At 24.0% G+C, this 15,770-nt stretch overlaps 4 protein-coding genes across 9 annotated transcripts in view; 2 read left to right on the plus strand and 2 right to left on the minus strand.

The window, feature by feature from the left end:
- Positions 1–1,774, minus strand: part of LOC126908148 (matrix metalloproteinase-27-like) — a 5,051-nt gene extending 3,277 nt beyond the window's left edge. The window contains exons 1-2 of one of the 3 annotated variants that reach the window (XM_050690057.1): positions 1,606–1,774; positions 1,374–1,501 (exon numbers count right to left, since the gene is read on the minus strand). In XM_050690057.1, the coding sequence (XP_050546014.1) occupies positions 1,374–1,478 (105 nt within the window). In that variant the 5' untranslated portion in view covers positions 1,479–1,501; positions 1,606–1,774. Of the gene's footprint in view, positions 1–1,373; positions 1,535–1,605 lie in introns of all 3 variants that reach the window. The other 2 variants (XM_050690055.1, XM_050690056.1) reach the window with 2 other exon arrangements.
- The window catches only part of LOC126908127 (macrophage metalloelastase-like), a 49,587-nt gene that overhangs the window by 6,522 nt on the left and 27,295 nt on the right, over positions 1–15,770 (plus strand). The window lies entirely within an intron of this gene.
- Positions 4,533–7,071, minus strand: LOC126908136 (venom protease-like). The gene is made up of 7 exons (XM_050690036.1): positions 6,849–7,071; positions 6,246–6,608; positions 6,018–6,165; positions 5,774–5,940; positions 5,614–5,715; positions 4,834–4,982; positions 4,533–4,778 (listed from the first exon to the last, which is right to left on the minus strand). Exons 1-7 carry the CDS (start codon positions 6,928–6,930, stop codon positions 4,617–4,619), a joined length of 1,173 nt encoding a protein of 390 aa, XP_050545993.1. The 5' UTR covers positions 6,931–7,071; the 3' UTR covers positions 4,533–4,616.
- On the plus strand, positions 7,661–10,765 carry LOC126908137 (venom protease-like). Of its 2 annotated transcripts, none has more exons than XM_050690038.1 (8): positions 7,661–7,893; positions 8,135–8,353; positions 8,417–8,553; positions 8,656–8,768; positions 9,088–9,199; positions 9,231–9,381; positions 9,546–9,715; positions 9,802–10,765. In XM_050690038.1, exons 1-8 carry the CDS (start codon positions 7,815–7,817, stop codon positions 9,973–9,975), a joined length of 1,155 nt encoding a protein of 384 aa, XP_050545995.1. In that variant the 5' UTR covers positions 7,661–7,814; the 3' UTR covers positions 9,976–10,765. The 2 variants fall into 2 exon arrangements, with proteins under 2 accessions (XP_050545995.1, XP_050545996.1); XM_050690039.1 differs by having other exon boundaries at positions 9,088–9,178; positions 9,210–9,381.

Genomic DNA, 15,770 nt, shown 5'->3' on the forward strand with positions numbered 1-15,770 from the left:
AAAAAAAAAATTGTGCTGATAATTACATTTTTCGAAAAGTTATAGCATTTTTAAATTGAAAATTTAAAATCGAAAATTTTAACACAAAAATAGCGTTTTTTTAACTACGGCAGCCGTTTACACGCAGAAGATAAAGTGTCGGGACAAATTTTTTTTTTTCATTTTATAGTACATAAAATAAGCTTTAATTTGATATATGTTTAAAGGACGCAGTATTTCCGGAACATTTTCAAAAATTAAGTTGAAAAAGTTATTTTTTGTAAAAAAGTTACTATTTTAAATCCTCCCCAATGAGTAGAATAAGTGTTAGATTTTTAAAAAAATGATATCAAATGAAAGGTAGATATCTAAGGTTTTAGTACAAAAAAAAGTTATGTTTATTTGTTGATTTTTGAAAAAGTTATGGAAGTTTTAAGAAAAAAAAGTGAAAAAATTTCGAAAATTAGCGACTTTAAATTTGTAATTTTTTTGGATATTTCTTTAGGGTAATGTCTTCAACTATATACGATTTGTGATCTTTTGACGTATGTTTGAAAGAAATCGGTCCAGTGAGAGCTGAGAAAAAGTGGTAACAGACATAAAAAAAAAAGACAAACACATCATAGTAAAATTAATACCTTCTCCGCTTCGCATCGAAGCTAAAATATAATATTTGGTTAATTATAATGAAAATCATGCATAAAAATAAAATATTTAAGATACGTAAATATTATTGTGGTTAATTTAGTCAAGGAGACCTCATTCGCCTATAAATATATTTTAATAGAGTTAATATTTTTCAAAAACTCTAATTTTCTAAATATCACTTTTTTATTTTTTTAACGCATACGAAACTCACTTTCAATTGCATTTTTATTTTCAACTTAAATGTTATTTTTTTTTTAATTAAATGGAGGTTTATAAATAATCAATTATTAATTGCTTAAATGTTTGATGCTTAGTCAAGGTTTTTCCTCGTGAACTAAGGAATGTATTTTTATACCAAACCGGTTATATGTAGCACTAATCGTTAATAACATATATTATTACTCTTTATTTTTATATCAAATAATAAATAGACAAAATAGTTTATTAAAAATACTACCTCCATGCTTTCTTTATATATATATTTTTTTAATGTACAGATTATAATTTAGTTTTAGTCATATTTAAAACTAATGTATACAGAAAAACATTAAACATTTTTTTTCTATGAATAAATTGTAAGTAAGTTAACCATTCACTAAAAAAATCATGTATAGTTAGATTAAAAACAAAAGTACTTTACATAGTATCAAATTTATTTAAAAATTAAATTTTGGATGTTAGCTCAAATGCCTTGACTCCCTTTTTTTTTTGGTAAATATTTTAACATGAATAAATTGAATACTTACTATGGCTTGAGTAGCATTTCGTATTTCAGTGACAGTATAACCTAGTCCACTAAAAAGTAATACCACAAGATAGCATACCAATATTAACTTTTCTCTAGTAAACATGATAACAGATTTTGAAAAATCCTCTACTAAATATAAAATATATCTATTAAATATACCTAATAGATATAAAAAATTTCATAAAATAATTAAAAATTTAAAAAATATTTTTCCATAATTTGAACTTTACTTTTATAACTGATTAAACACGCACTGAAAATTTCTTTAAAAATGTTTCGCGTTGAACAACCTATGGTGTAACAGTGACTAGTTATTTGAGTTGAATTGCGTTATAGTTCACAACAAGGCATACTAACTACATATTAAGTACACTATGGTGTATCCAACCTGTCATACCTTAGTGTTTGTATTACTCAAAAAATAACAAGTTTTCTTTTTAACATTAAAGTACTCGTTTTTATATTCTATGTAATAACATATTTACAAAGAATTTTAAATAATAAGAATTTTAATAAGCCTAATAAAAAAAATTAAAAATAAATTTTTCCAGTATATATAAATTAAAAAAAAAATAAAATATAACTAATATGTATTGAAATAAGGTGTAAATAAATAAAAAAATTAATTTTGCTCTTAAATAATTTTTATTATATAATTTTGCTATTATTATGAAAATAATAATGTTGATATGTGGCAGCACTGTAAATTATAAGCTATGTTGTACGATCCTAAATAAAGTGGGTTTTTATTGAATGTTTTTATATTTGTAAATAATTTATGCGTATAAAATTAACAATAACCAAAAACAAAACATTTGAATGAAATATATTGATTTGGCTCATTTTATAAATTTCCTTTTTATATTTAAAAATTTTAATCTATATAAAACCAAAAAAAGATTATTATTTTTAATAACAATTCCATATGGAAATGTCAAATTCTATGTAACTTTTTTGAATTAATATTTTGAAGTTAATAATAAAAAATTAATAATATTACACGAACAATACTATTATCAATTATATAATAAAATTTCTTTTTATAAAATATGTTTAAAACTTTTCTATGCAGTATTACCTCAGTCTAGCTAAATATAGAAACCCAATAAACAGTATATAGGGATATATTAACAATTATAATAATCAAACACATTAAATCTAAATATAAATATTTTTTTTTAAAGCTAATTAAAAAAATGTAGATTTACAAAAAAATATTCAGCTCTTAATAAAATTGAAACAAAACCATAAATTTAATGAAGTATCATAACTTAAAAAATCTTAAATTAAAAAATTATTGAATAATTAGTAATGCTAATTAAACATATAATTAAAATAAATATGTTAAATATTAAATAAAAATTGTTGAATCAATACATTTGATGAAATCTAACTAATTTAATAATGGTATATAGTAAAATTATTTGTTTGAAATTTTTTAAATTGCATTGATAATAATGTATAATAAATAATATCTTATTTTTGCTTTTGGTCATATATTGAATCAAGGATAGTTTCTTTATTTTCAATTTTATACCACCTATTTACAAATATTTTATAAAGAAGAATGGTAATAAATATATAATTAATATGCATTTTTAAATTAGTACGCTGGATTACGTAATTTATGTAAGGGTACACTCTTTAAAAAAATTACATTCATAAACATATCATTTGGTAAAACCTCAATTTTATTCAGTCTTATGAAAATTTGATGACTAAATATTGTTTAACTTGGTATATTAGTCATTTATAATTCAAATTTATGTTTCAATTAAATTAAAACGAGATGTTTAGTTATGACCTTCAAAGATATGCTTCGCAGAGCACATGCAGTAATATTTAATCACAATGGCGAAGGCAAAGAAAATGTTATCTTTACTCTGAAGAAGAGATTGCGCAAGTAGCTTAAATTAAAATATTGAAAAACAATGACTAAATTCATGAAATTTTGGTATAACTAACCTAGAAGTTCTTAGGCTATTTTGAGTGAATACTATATATGTTTTTTAGAGAATATAAATCAGTAACCTACCCAGAAATTTGAAAAGAATTTGAGAGGATTTATCAAATATGCTATTTTTATGATTTTTTTTAGTCATCAGGTATTTTTCGAGTGTGCTGCTTACAAAGTAAGCTGTGGGGTTTATTGTTTAATGATATTACATGGAAAACTTATTGTTAAAAAATACAAAATAAGTTAATTTATATTTTTGTATGTAAAATAAATAACACATACCATTGTAAAATACTTTTCAAATTGTTATTACTATTATAGGCGTTATATTAAATATGTAAATATATATGTATTATACATACATACATATAATATGTATATGGTCATAAACATAATATCTATTATTTGTTATGACTATTGATATGATATCATGGCTAAAAATACTGAATTTCTACCAATCCTACTTATGTATTTTATTACATTGTGTAAATTATACAATTTTAACTATACATATTATTGTCTATTAATTACATGTACGATCACACAATAACGTAACGAAATCTTTAAAAAACTTTAATTTAGGTTACTCAATTATACTAATAATAATTTAACTAAAATCTACCAAAGTCAGATATCATATTATTTTTAATAGTGGTTGATCCCATGGGAGAATATATACTTTGTCTCCCCTTGGTATGCACATGATAAGAATAAATTATTCACATGTAAATAACATCCTTAAAATTTTTATTATTGGAATTCACTAAAAATTAACGTTTTCAATGTAAATCATGATGCTAACTATTGACATCATAAATAACTGATAATCTACATTGTATGCAATTACGATCATGAAAAAGATTATTAGTACTCACAATTTTATTCTATTTTAATTTAATAATTATGATAAAAAAAACGCAACTTATTTTATGACTGATCCATTCCTTGTATTTTAGAAATTAATTTTTATCTTCTTTTTATTATATCAATTTTATACTAGAATTTCAACATTTTTAATTTTAAAAGCAGTTGTAAATAATTTAAATGTATAAAATTCTTGATTGTTGGCAACAACAAAATAGTTTGTTAAGACATTTATAGTAATTAAAGATACTGCCCATAGTTACCATTATTTACGTACTATGATTACCATATAATGTAAATGGTAATATAATTTTAAGTATGTTGATAACACAAAAATACTAAATTATTTTATTTGATATATTTATAGTTATAATGATGTAAGTATAATACTTAAAAATTGTGTTAAAATGATAATTCAAATCAGCTACTGTTCATTTTTTCAATAATCCAATCAATAAAATATGTAATTCTTGTGTAAACTCCTGGATAACCAGATTCACTACATTTATATCCAAATGATGCAATACCGAGAATATACCAATTCTTATTTTGTGGTAACATTAAAGGACTTCCTGAGTCACCCTGAAATTTTTTTTTTAAAAGTCATTTTTTTTTTTTTTTGTTTAATTATTTTTACCTGGCAAACTCCGGCATCCCCTTTTGTATGGCCTGCACACAAAACTCTAGAATCAATTTTAACAGAAAGATTTGCGTAAGATGCATTGCATTTTTGGTTATCCAAAATAGGAAGTCCAATTTCCATTAATGATGTACTTAACGGCCCATCTAATTTCATAAGTTCAATTAAAGTTTTGTAAATAATTTTTTACCAAAATGGTATCTAGAGTAGGAGTCCTATTTTATACATTTTAGTGTTAAAGAAAAAAAAAGAATGTTTGTAAATATCTCTCCCCTTTAAGCCAAATTGTGAGTGCAATAGAGCAGAATGTTGAAAAAATGGTTTTGATATAATGGCTACAAATTAATGACCTTTCATAAATTACATTTTATATCACTTGTTTTTTCTTCAGCATTTATATAAAATTAAAATCGAATGTCACACATCAAGCTTGCATATTTTGATAGTGAACTATGTTAAATTATGTCTAAATAATAACATAATTAACTCTATAACCCGAAAAATATTCTTAGTAAAAAATTGCGATTTTGTATATTAACCACTAAGTTATTGTCATCAGTGCTGAAAAAATGATGTCAACTATTATGCATTTCGATATATGACTTTCTTGTACTCTTAGTGCAATAAAATGTGTAAGACTTTCAATTTGATAAATTAAATTTTTCAGTTTCTAGTAAATCTCAAATTTTAGATTGATAAAAAATGTTTATCCTTCTTTTTTTATTTAAATAATTATTTAACTATCAATATCGATTGAAATTTTTAAGGAATATTTACTTGGACTTTGTGATCCCCAACCGGCAATAGTAGGTACAAATTTTACAAATGATTTCATACGTAATTTTTGTGTCCAAGGCAGACAAATTGGTTGAATATAGTCTGCAAAAAGAATTATAGTACAATGAATTAAATATATTTATTTTTATCATTTTCTTACGGTTAAAACGAACCGGGTTTTTCAATTTGAGCAAGGAAATATCATTCAAAAATTTTTGACTGTTATATTGTTCATGTACTATAATTTTAGCTATTATATAATCTTGTGGTGAAGCGTTATCTTGAATTTTAGGATCCAGATTTAATTCACCCAAACGAACAATTGATCTAAAAAAATATTAGTCATTATGCTTTTGATAAAATAAATATTAATTAGTACGATAAAATTGTTTTATAAAACGTACAGTTTTGCTTGATTGTTTCCCAATGTGCAATATCCAGTTGTAAGTACATAACTATCTGCTATTAAAGTGCCACCGCATTTCCATTGTATTGGATTATTTGGTTCATACGTATTACGATAGCCTAATGCAGCTATCCAAGGCCAATCAGCTAATAATTAAAATTAGTAAACACATATTATAATAATTAAAATTATTTAAAACTTGGTGTCATATAATGATTTTTCTAACCAAGCTTAGGAGACTCTCCTCCAATTATTCTATCACGAACAGCGTTTGTTTTACCACAAACACTTTGAAGAGGCAATTTTGATGATAATGTACTTGGCAAAGATTCTGTTGTAGATGTTATTCTAGAACTCGAAGTTTCTCTGGTAGAAGAATCATCTTCATAATCTTCTTCACTAGTTAAATAAAAACTTCTTTTATTTAAATTACTCACTGCACAACAAACTTTAGGGCTGATTCCTTCATATCCACAAATATAATTATCAATTGACTTGGAGTTTTCTAAAAAAATTTGAGCTGAAGAACAATTTTTCATGTTTATACAATCGTTAATTTCTCCATTTATTGAAAAACAATCTTTATTTCCTAGAATAAACCCAAAAGTTTCAATTTTTCATTTTAAAATTACTGGAAACATGATAAAATTACGCATTTTATTAGATATATAATTTTGTCATCAAAGAAAATTTATATTTTAAGAAATTTAGCTAAATTTTTTTTTTATTAACATAAACTAATATTATCTGTTATAATTTAATTTAATTTCATTAAAACTATTAAAAATAAAATTTTATCTAATTTATAAATAACTAATTGAATACTAACCATTCCTTGACTGACCAGATAATCTATCGATACTAAATGCCATAAAAACATTTAAAATAATAATCACTATTACAGTATTCATGTTGAAATAAAAACTACCAATTTTTAAAAATAAATTAATAACATGTACATAATACTTAATTTTTAATATTTTGCTATAAATAATTTATATTACATCGGTTATAGGTACTTTCAACGAGCAGCGTTAATAAGCAACTAATGCAGATATGGTCTGTAACTTGTTTTCTCATTTTAATGTATTCATACTTTTATAAAAATGCTAGAATAATGTACAATCATAGTAGGGGGGCGATTTAACACGATTGCTTCAAAAGNCTTGTTTTCTCATTTTAATGTATTCATACTTTTATAAAAATGCTAGAATAATGTGCAATCATAGTAGGGGGGCGATTTAACACGATTGCTTCAAAAGTTATCACGCAATTGAGATTTTAATATTAATAAAAAAAATTTGTTTTTTAATTATGAGTAATTTAATTTAAATAAATAAATACTATACATGACCTATCAAAAAACTTGGTACTCTGCAAAATCATCATAAATTTAGTTAATTTATAAATATTAAGTCTTCATAGGATCTATTAAATTAAAAAAATTCTAAACAAATTAACCTTATTAGTGTTACATTTAACGAAATAATTTTTGAAAAAAACTTGTATAACTCAGATTATTTTTATGTAGCACGCATTATTTACGTGATAACACAACAAATTAATAAGAGGAACCTTGAAAGAACTCAGAAGACTATTTAGCAAAAAACCTGTATAATTGTAATGCATATGTGTAGTATACAGTAGGAATGGTTGGCTAATACATCGAAGTGGTTAGTAGCTATTCGGATTTTCTTCAATGATGATATTAACGTTATTAAAATAGCATTAATTGCTTAAAAAATTATACGAACACTTATACATTACATATTATAGAAAATTTTATTAAAGCAAAATGAATATTTTAACAATAATAGTGTGTGGTATTATCAATTTAAAAATTTGTCGCGGCAACTTACTACAATTGAATGAAGGTATAAGTTATAATTTATAGCAATGTATATACTAATTATATNTGTCGCGGCAACTTACTACAATTGAATGAAGGTATATAAGTTATAATTTATAGCAATGTATACATTAATTATATTAGTAGCTTGGCAAAGTAAAAAAAATTGAATCTCTGATTTAATTTTTGAGTTTTACACTTATAAATCTTTTGTTTTTTATTTTTCAATATTATAATATATTATATTAGTTGTTTTATTTGACTAGGTGAGGTGTGTACAAATTTTGAAAATAATATTCCAAATTATATTTGCCGTCGTCACCAAGATTGTATTGCCGCTCAAAATATTCATCAACGGAAAAATATTCGCCTTTGTTCATTTGTTGGTTTGGAACCAATTGTATGTTGTCCTGGAAATAACAAAATTAGAAATTCTAGTACCTCAGAACCTTTAAAAACTAAAATATCATATACAGCCTCTGAAAGTATGTGTAATTATTGTTATTATTTTTTTATAAAACTATAGTTTCAGACATTATACATTTCAGTGTGTCATCAATACTCAGCATATTATAGAAAATATAATAAGAAGTCAATAATAACTGAAGAACTCGTAAAGAATGAAGGTGACAAAGTAGATATCGTTGGTGGAACTAAAACAAAACCAAAAGAATTTCCACACATGGTTTGTAAAATGTTTTTATTATATTTCATTTTATTATACTTAAATTAACTAGTTATATTAAATAAATATTTTTCGTGTTGAATATTCAATAATCTCTTTAAGGCTATGATTGGGTATGGTGATTCAATCAGCAATGTTCATTGGGATTGTGGTGGATCTCTAATTAGTAAAGAATGGGTTTTAACAGCAGCCCATTGTGAACGTTCGGTGACATTGTAAGTCAATGTTTATCATTAATATTAATTTATCAAATATTAATAAACTCTACTCGCATGATTAATAACTATTGTGCTAGTCTTTGATTGAACGAATACTCTATATTTAAAGACTTAAAAGTATTCAATAATTTATTGATTAAATTTTCACTATTATCGTGTTAATGAAATAATAGCTTTAAAACTGAAATAAAAATATGAATAATATAATGCACATTGAATGAATTGGCGTTGAATAGCTGTTAATTAATAAATATTAAACAATGCAAGTTCATTTTAATCATTAAAAAAACACTTAAAAACTTAAATATTTTTTTAGTGGTATTTCACGATGGGTTCGTCTTGGTGAACTTAATTATGCAGATGAAACCGATGATGCAAAACCTGAAGATTATGATATTATTCTTCGTGTATCACACCCAGACTACCGGCAAACTGTANGTATCACACCCAGACTACCGTCAAACTGTATCTCGATATAATGATATAGCTTTATATAAACTAGCAAAGGAAGTTATTTTTTCGGAATATATATTACCAATTTGTTTAAATGCAGACCCTTCTTTAGTGACAAACGAGTTAATAGCTACTGGTTGGGGACAAATTGAAGATGGTCTGTACTTTTTCATTTTAATACATAAAATTAAATTAAAATTTTACCATTAAAATATTATGATACTTTTCCATTTGTATTATTATATTCAAAATTACTAAATGTTACAATTTTTTTTCATATACGAGCAATAGTATAGTTTTCTATTTAATTTTATTTTATAGCTGGTCCAGCAAGTGATGACTTATTAAAAGTGACTTTAAATTTCACACCAGTTAACCAATGTAATAAAACTTACTCCAAAAATTTAAAAAATATGAAATTGCCAAACGGCATTCTTGAAATGAGTCAAATATGCGCAGGTTCTGATGAAGATGGAAAAGATACATGCAGAGTAAAAGACAAAATCTTTCATTAACTTTTATTAATATTTAAAATTAAAACTTAATTATTTTCAATTTTTTCGCTGTTTTTTATTAGGGAGATTCTGGTGGACCACTTCAAGTTAAAAATCCAATTTATGAGTATGGGATGTTTTTGCAAGTCGGAATAACTTCTTTTGGTCAAAACTGTGGTTTCAAAGATTCACCTGGGGTTTATACTAAGGTATCATACTACACAACTTGGATAGAAAAAGTAATTTGGTCAATGTAATAAAAAATTCAAATTATGTTGTTGCAATGTAAAAAAGTCATTTTCAATTAATTTGAAAAAATTTCGAAAACCAAAAAAACTGCATATATATGAAGATAGTATCAAAAAGCAGCCAATTTCTGAAGAAAATTTTTATTATTTAAATGAGATATAGTTCTCTTAGCTAAAATTGTTTTATCCAAGCTAAAACCCAAGTTCTTATTATAATACATAAAACATGTACAATATAAGTGTATTTAACTATTGAAGACTACCTTCGAAAATACTTTCTTATTACAATAAACATAATGTTTATCATGAATCAAAAAAATAAATAAAACTATATTTTGTACATTTTTATGAACTACAATAAATATCAAGTTTCTTTCAAAATAAATTGTTTCTAAGGATAGATTTTAGGGATAACTTTCTAAAGATAGATGAAACTTAAAATGTTAAATGATCAACTATACTAAAATAATACTCACAAAAGTTTTAATAAATTAATACTTTTTTTTTATTTCAAAAATTTGAATTCTTTTCACTATGTGAATGACTCATTAAAGTGTAAAATTATTATTGTAAAATATGCTTTTAAATAATAATTTAGAACGTAAAAGATATTTTTTTTTATTGTCACATCTTTCTTGAATATTATGAATTATAAATTTTGAAAAATATTTTATTATTATTGAGGAGTATTCAGAAATAATTTAATGTTTTTTACCAATAAAAATGTTATAGAATTTTTTTTCTAAAAATCAAAATGATGATAAAAAAAAAGGTTATTATTGCCATATTTCTTAAAAGTCGCCTAAAAAATATTGATAGTGCTCGTTCAAGAGGGGTAATTGCCTATATTCCATTAAATACGCTCCTGATATACAAAATAATTAATAGTATTCTAATTATACTAATTTTATTAATATTATAAAATGATTAAAAAAAATTTGGCAGGTTATTATTCCTAGGATTATGTAAAAAGTTAATTTTGATAATAATATTAGTTATTGAATTGTGACGTTAGACAACACAGTTGTCATAGATGGATCCTAATTTTTACGATAAATTCATAAACTTATTCATCATATATGAAATAAATAAGATTATTAATACTTTACTGTTCTGATAATGTATGTACTAACTTATATACTTATAACTATTCTGAAATTTATACATAATTTATCAAACATTCTTTAATAAAATATTCAAAATATGTTGCTAAAAATCGTATTTTTTTTATTAAGTTTGATGTCTGTTTTCATCATGAAGATAAAATAAAGTCCGAAATTTTTTTTCTGCATAATAAATTATATTACATTAGCTTAAATTTAATATATATATATAAAAGTGTCAGACCTTCCGGAACACTTTCAAAAGTTAAGTTAAAAAAGATAATTTTTTGTGAAAAAGTTGTCCTTTTGAATCCCCATCTGTGGACAGTAAAAGATCAGATTTATAAAAAAAGTATATAAAATGATAGGTAAAGACATCAAGTATTTATAAAATTTTTTTTTATTGATTTGGTTAATTTTTAAAAAGTTATGGCTGTTTTAAGAAGAAAAAACATTGAAAAAATGTCGAAAATTACCGATTTTTAAATTTGTAATTTTTTTGGTGATTTCCTCCCTTTACGGGAAACGAGGGAAATTTTTTCAATTTTTGAGGGTTATATCTTTGACTAGATATGATTTGTGATCTTTTAACGTATCGTTGAAAGAAATCGGTTTGGTGAGAGCTGAAAAAACTGGTAATAGACCCAAATGNTATTATAAACATAATTAAACACTTAATAAACTAAACAAAATATATAAAAATAATAACCATAATATCAAAACAATAAGATAGTTAATAATCTAACCCAATCAATTCATATATGACAACTATAATATGTATTAAAAATAAATGAAAATGAAATATTGACTTAAAAATTTCTTTTCTAAAAATTTAAGATTAAAGTATACATATGTGTAAAAATGAGATGATACTCTTTTTCAAAACATGCACCTGGACATAAAAAAAAAAAAATTTCGTACAACGGTAAACGTAATACAATGGAGTCGCGGCACAGTGGTGACGTGGCATAGTTGGATGAAGTATAATGATATCTGACAGTGATTAAAATCACTATCAAAAAAACGCTTCGATGCAAATCTTTATATAGTGTTTAATTTTAAAAAAAAGATGGATTATTCCAAAAGCTACATTATCTGCTATTTCCTTATTAATTCCTGATTAGGATAAAGTATGTCAAATAAAAAAGGGATATACATATTATTTCTCATAAAAAAATTGTGTTGAACCATACATTTTTCAATAAGTTATAGCATTATAAAGTTAAAAATGTAAAAAATAAAATCGAAATTTTCACACAAAAAAAGCATTTGGTAGCTCTTTTTATTATAATAAAGTACATTACATTAGCTTTAATTTAAGATATATATAAAAGACTTTAAAGACAGACTTTAAGGAAAACTTTAAAAGTTAAGTGTAAAAGTAAATTTTTTGTGAAAAACTTGTCATTTTAAATCACCCTGTAGTCAGGTAAAGGGTCAAATTAATAAAAAAAAATATGCCAAATGATAGGTAAAGACATCATGCATCTATATAAAAAAAATTATATTGAACCATACATTTTCCAAAAAGTTATAGCATTATAAAGTTAAAAACATAAAAAAGCATTTTTTTACAAAAATCGTATTTTTTTTATTAACTTAGATGTCTGTTTTCACCATGAAGACAAAATAAAGTCTGAAAATTTTTTTTCCATAATAAATTATATTACATTAGTTTAAAATTAAGATATATATAAAAGTGTCAGACCTTCCGGAACACTTTCAAAAGTTAAGTTAAAAAAGATAATTTTTTGTGAAAACGTTGTCCTTTTGAATCCCCATCTGTGGACAGTAAAAGATCAGATTTATAAAAAAAAGTATATCAAATGATAGGTAAATACCTCATGTATCTAAAAAAAAAATTTTATTGATTTGGTTAATTTTTAAAAAGTTATGGCTGTTTTAAGAAGAAAAAAAATTGAAAAAATGTCGAAAATTACCGATTTTTAAATTTGTAATTTTTTTGGTGATTTCCTCCCTTTACGGGGAACGAGGGAAATTTTTTCAATTTTTGAGGGTTATGTCTTTGACTAGATATGATTTGTGATCTTTTGACGTATCGTTGAAAGAAATCGGTTTGGCGAGAGCTGAAAAAACTGGTCATAGACCCAAAAGGAAATATAATAAAAAAATAAAAAACATATATTAAAATTAATATCTTTTTAGCTTCACATCAAAGCCAAAAATGAATTGAGTTAATTCTTTTATAATATCTCAGAAATGTCTTTGGGTGGGCCTAGTAAAAATTTCAAATCTTTAATCGTAAAATGCTGGCGTCTCGAAAACAGTTAAAATTTTAAAACGCTCTCAGACGAGTGGCAAAAATTTTCCTGTAATCTAATAACCTACTTTTGTTGAAAAAAAATATTTTGAAGNATTTCAATTATACGCTTTAGATTAAATTTAAAATAGTTATTAATTAAAACTAATATTACCATTAAATTGAACTGATCGTTCCAACTTAAGCAAAGCAATATCGTTCGTAATTTGTTTACTATTATACGATTCGTGAGGGATTATTTTAATTACTGAAATATCTTGAGGTGAAGCTCCATCATCAATAAATGGATCTAAATTTAGTTCACCCAGTCGTGCTATAGTTCTTAATACCATATAGNAGTACCCTAAGTAATTTTCCTCGGAAAGCGTTTTTTTCCTTGTTCTATTATATAATAAGATTAATTATTCTAGTATTAAGGAAAATCAAGAGAACAATGTTCAAGTAATCATTATGTATTAAAACATGTTAAAAAAAATAATAGACCGTTTTGATTGTTTTCTGTTTTATAGCAGAAATATTTAAGTAGTACAACTTACTCGTTTCTCCTCCCATCGCCTTAGAAAAAAATTAATCAATCTAGTAGACGTTNCAATATCCTAATGCTACCATCCATGGCCAATCTCCTTTAAGACCGTAAAATGCCTTTTAATTATTTTGTAATATGTATATGTAATTAAACAAATAAATGAATCAATCTTACCTAATAATGGTGGAGCTCCACCCATTATTTTATCTCGTGTTACTTTTGTTAACCCACATACAGTTTGTAATGGTAATTTTGATTGCTTAATACTTTCAAATTGAAAAGTCGTTACTGTTGATTTGTTTGTGACCCTATTCCAGTTTGGCCTATTTCTTATATTATTATAATAACCAAACTGACCAACTCGAATGCTGTCTTCCATGGTAATATTATTTTCCAAATTACTAGTGTTATTCAAACTTATTGTAAAATTATCATTGTTCAGATTTGTATAAAATTCTTCTTTTTCATTTATGATTGTCTGGTTATCACTATTGTCCTGCCCTAATGATTCATTAAGTTGTATATTTCCATTTTCTGTCGAAAGGTTAAGCTTTAGAACACAACAAACTTTGGGATCAAAACCTTGAAAACCACAAGTTAAACTCCGAAGATATTCAACAGCAGTAGCATTGTTTTTTTGATTTGTAACAAGTTCCAAAAGTGGTGGACATTGTTTAATGATTATACATTCTCTTTTTACCTCATCAACTTTTGAACAATCTACAAATAGTATTATAACAGAATTATTACATTTGCTAATTTAATATTATTTTACAAGTTAACAAAAAAAATAATATTAAAATAATCATATAATTATGAGTATATACGATGATTTTATTTCAAAACAAATATATTATTTGGCCAAAATAAACAGAATTTATTTAATTTTTGGTAAAGTAAAAATTATAATTAACGGTTTGGTATAATTTTTTAATAATTGTCATCATAAGTAAAATTTTAAGCTATATTTTTTAAATATATTTACAATAGAAGCTAGTATATTATATTATACATTTTAGTTAAATATAAACTGACAAATTAAGTTAGATGAGGATGTTATTTTATACAAGTATAAAAACCGGTTTACGTTAATTTATAAATTAATCATCTCGGTAAAACCATGAAAACACTCTCCTTACTACATAAAAATTTACTTAACGAGTCATCTTTAAGTTTCATTTACAAAATATGCACTTACCGTTGTTAAACTGAGCTAGTACTACATTTTGCACGAACAATAAATACAAAATATTAAATGAAAAAAAATTGATCATTTTTGTTAAAAAATGATTGAAACACTTATACAATTAATACGGTACAAATATTTTTTAAACCATGGATATACGACGTTCGACTTCTTGTCAGACGTTCGTATTCCTGTTGATTGTAATATAGTGGTAACTGAATGGCCACAAAGAGAACCATATGCACGTATATAGTGGGGTTAAGTAACCAAGTAGTTCTCAGCACAAAAACTGTATTTCAGTGCAATAAAATAATAAATAAAAAATATACAGTACAAACCAATAGTTTGAATACACACAAGAAAAAATATTTTTTTTAATCTGCTTACGTTATTTGACTAATTTGCACATTTATAACATAATTTAAATATTTCATAAGTATTTTTAAGGTATCTTTTTATAATAAAATGTTAAAAACAAAATTAAAAAAAGTTACAAAAATTTTCTAAATGTGATGAGTTGTATTTTTTAAATGTTCTATAATTTTAGATAATCTTGATATGATTAAGAATGTTATTTATAAACATCTAATATTTTTATTCTAAATTTCAATTTTTTAATTTACTTTGACCAGGGACCACTACTCCAATTGATAATAAAAAAATTTTATTACTACGAAAACATTTTGCAGATTACAATAAATTTTAACT

Source organism: Daktulosphaira vitifoliae, unplaced genomic scaffold (assembly GCF_025091365.1).
Source record: "Daktulosphaira vitifoliae isolate Bord-2020 unplaced genomic scaffold, ASM2509136v1 Scaffold_5, whole genome shotgun sequence".
In the NCBI taxonomy this organism is placed as follows: domain Eukaryota; kingdom Metazoa; phylum Arthropoda; class Insecta; order Hemiptera; family Phylloxeridae; genus Daktulosphaira; species Daktulosphaira vitifoliae.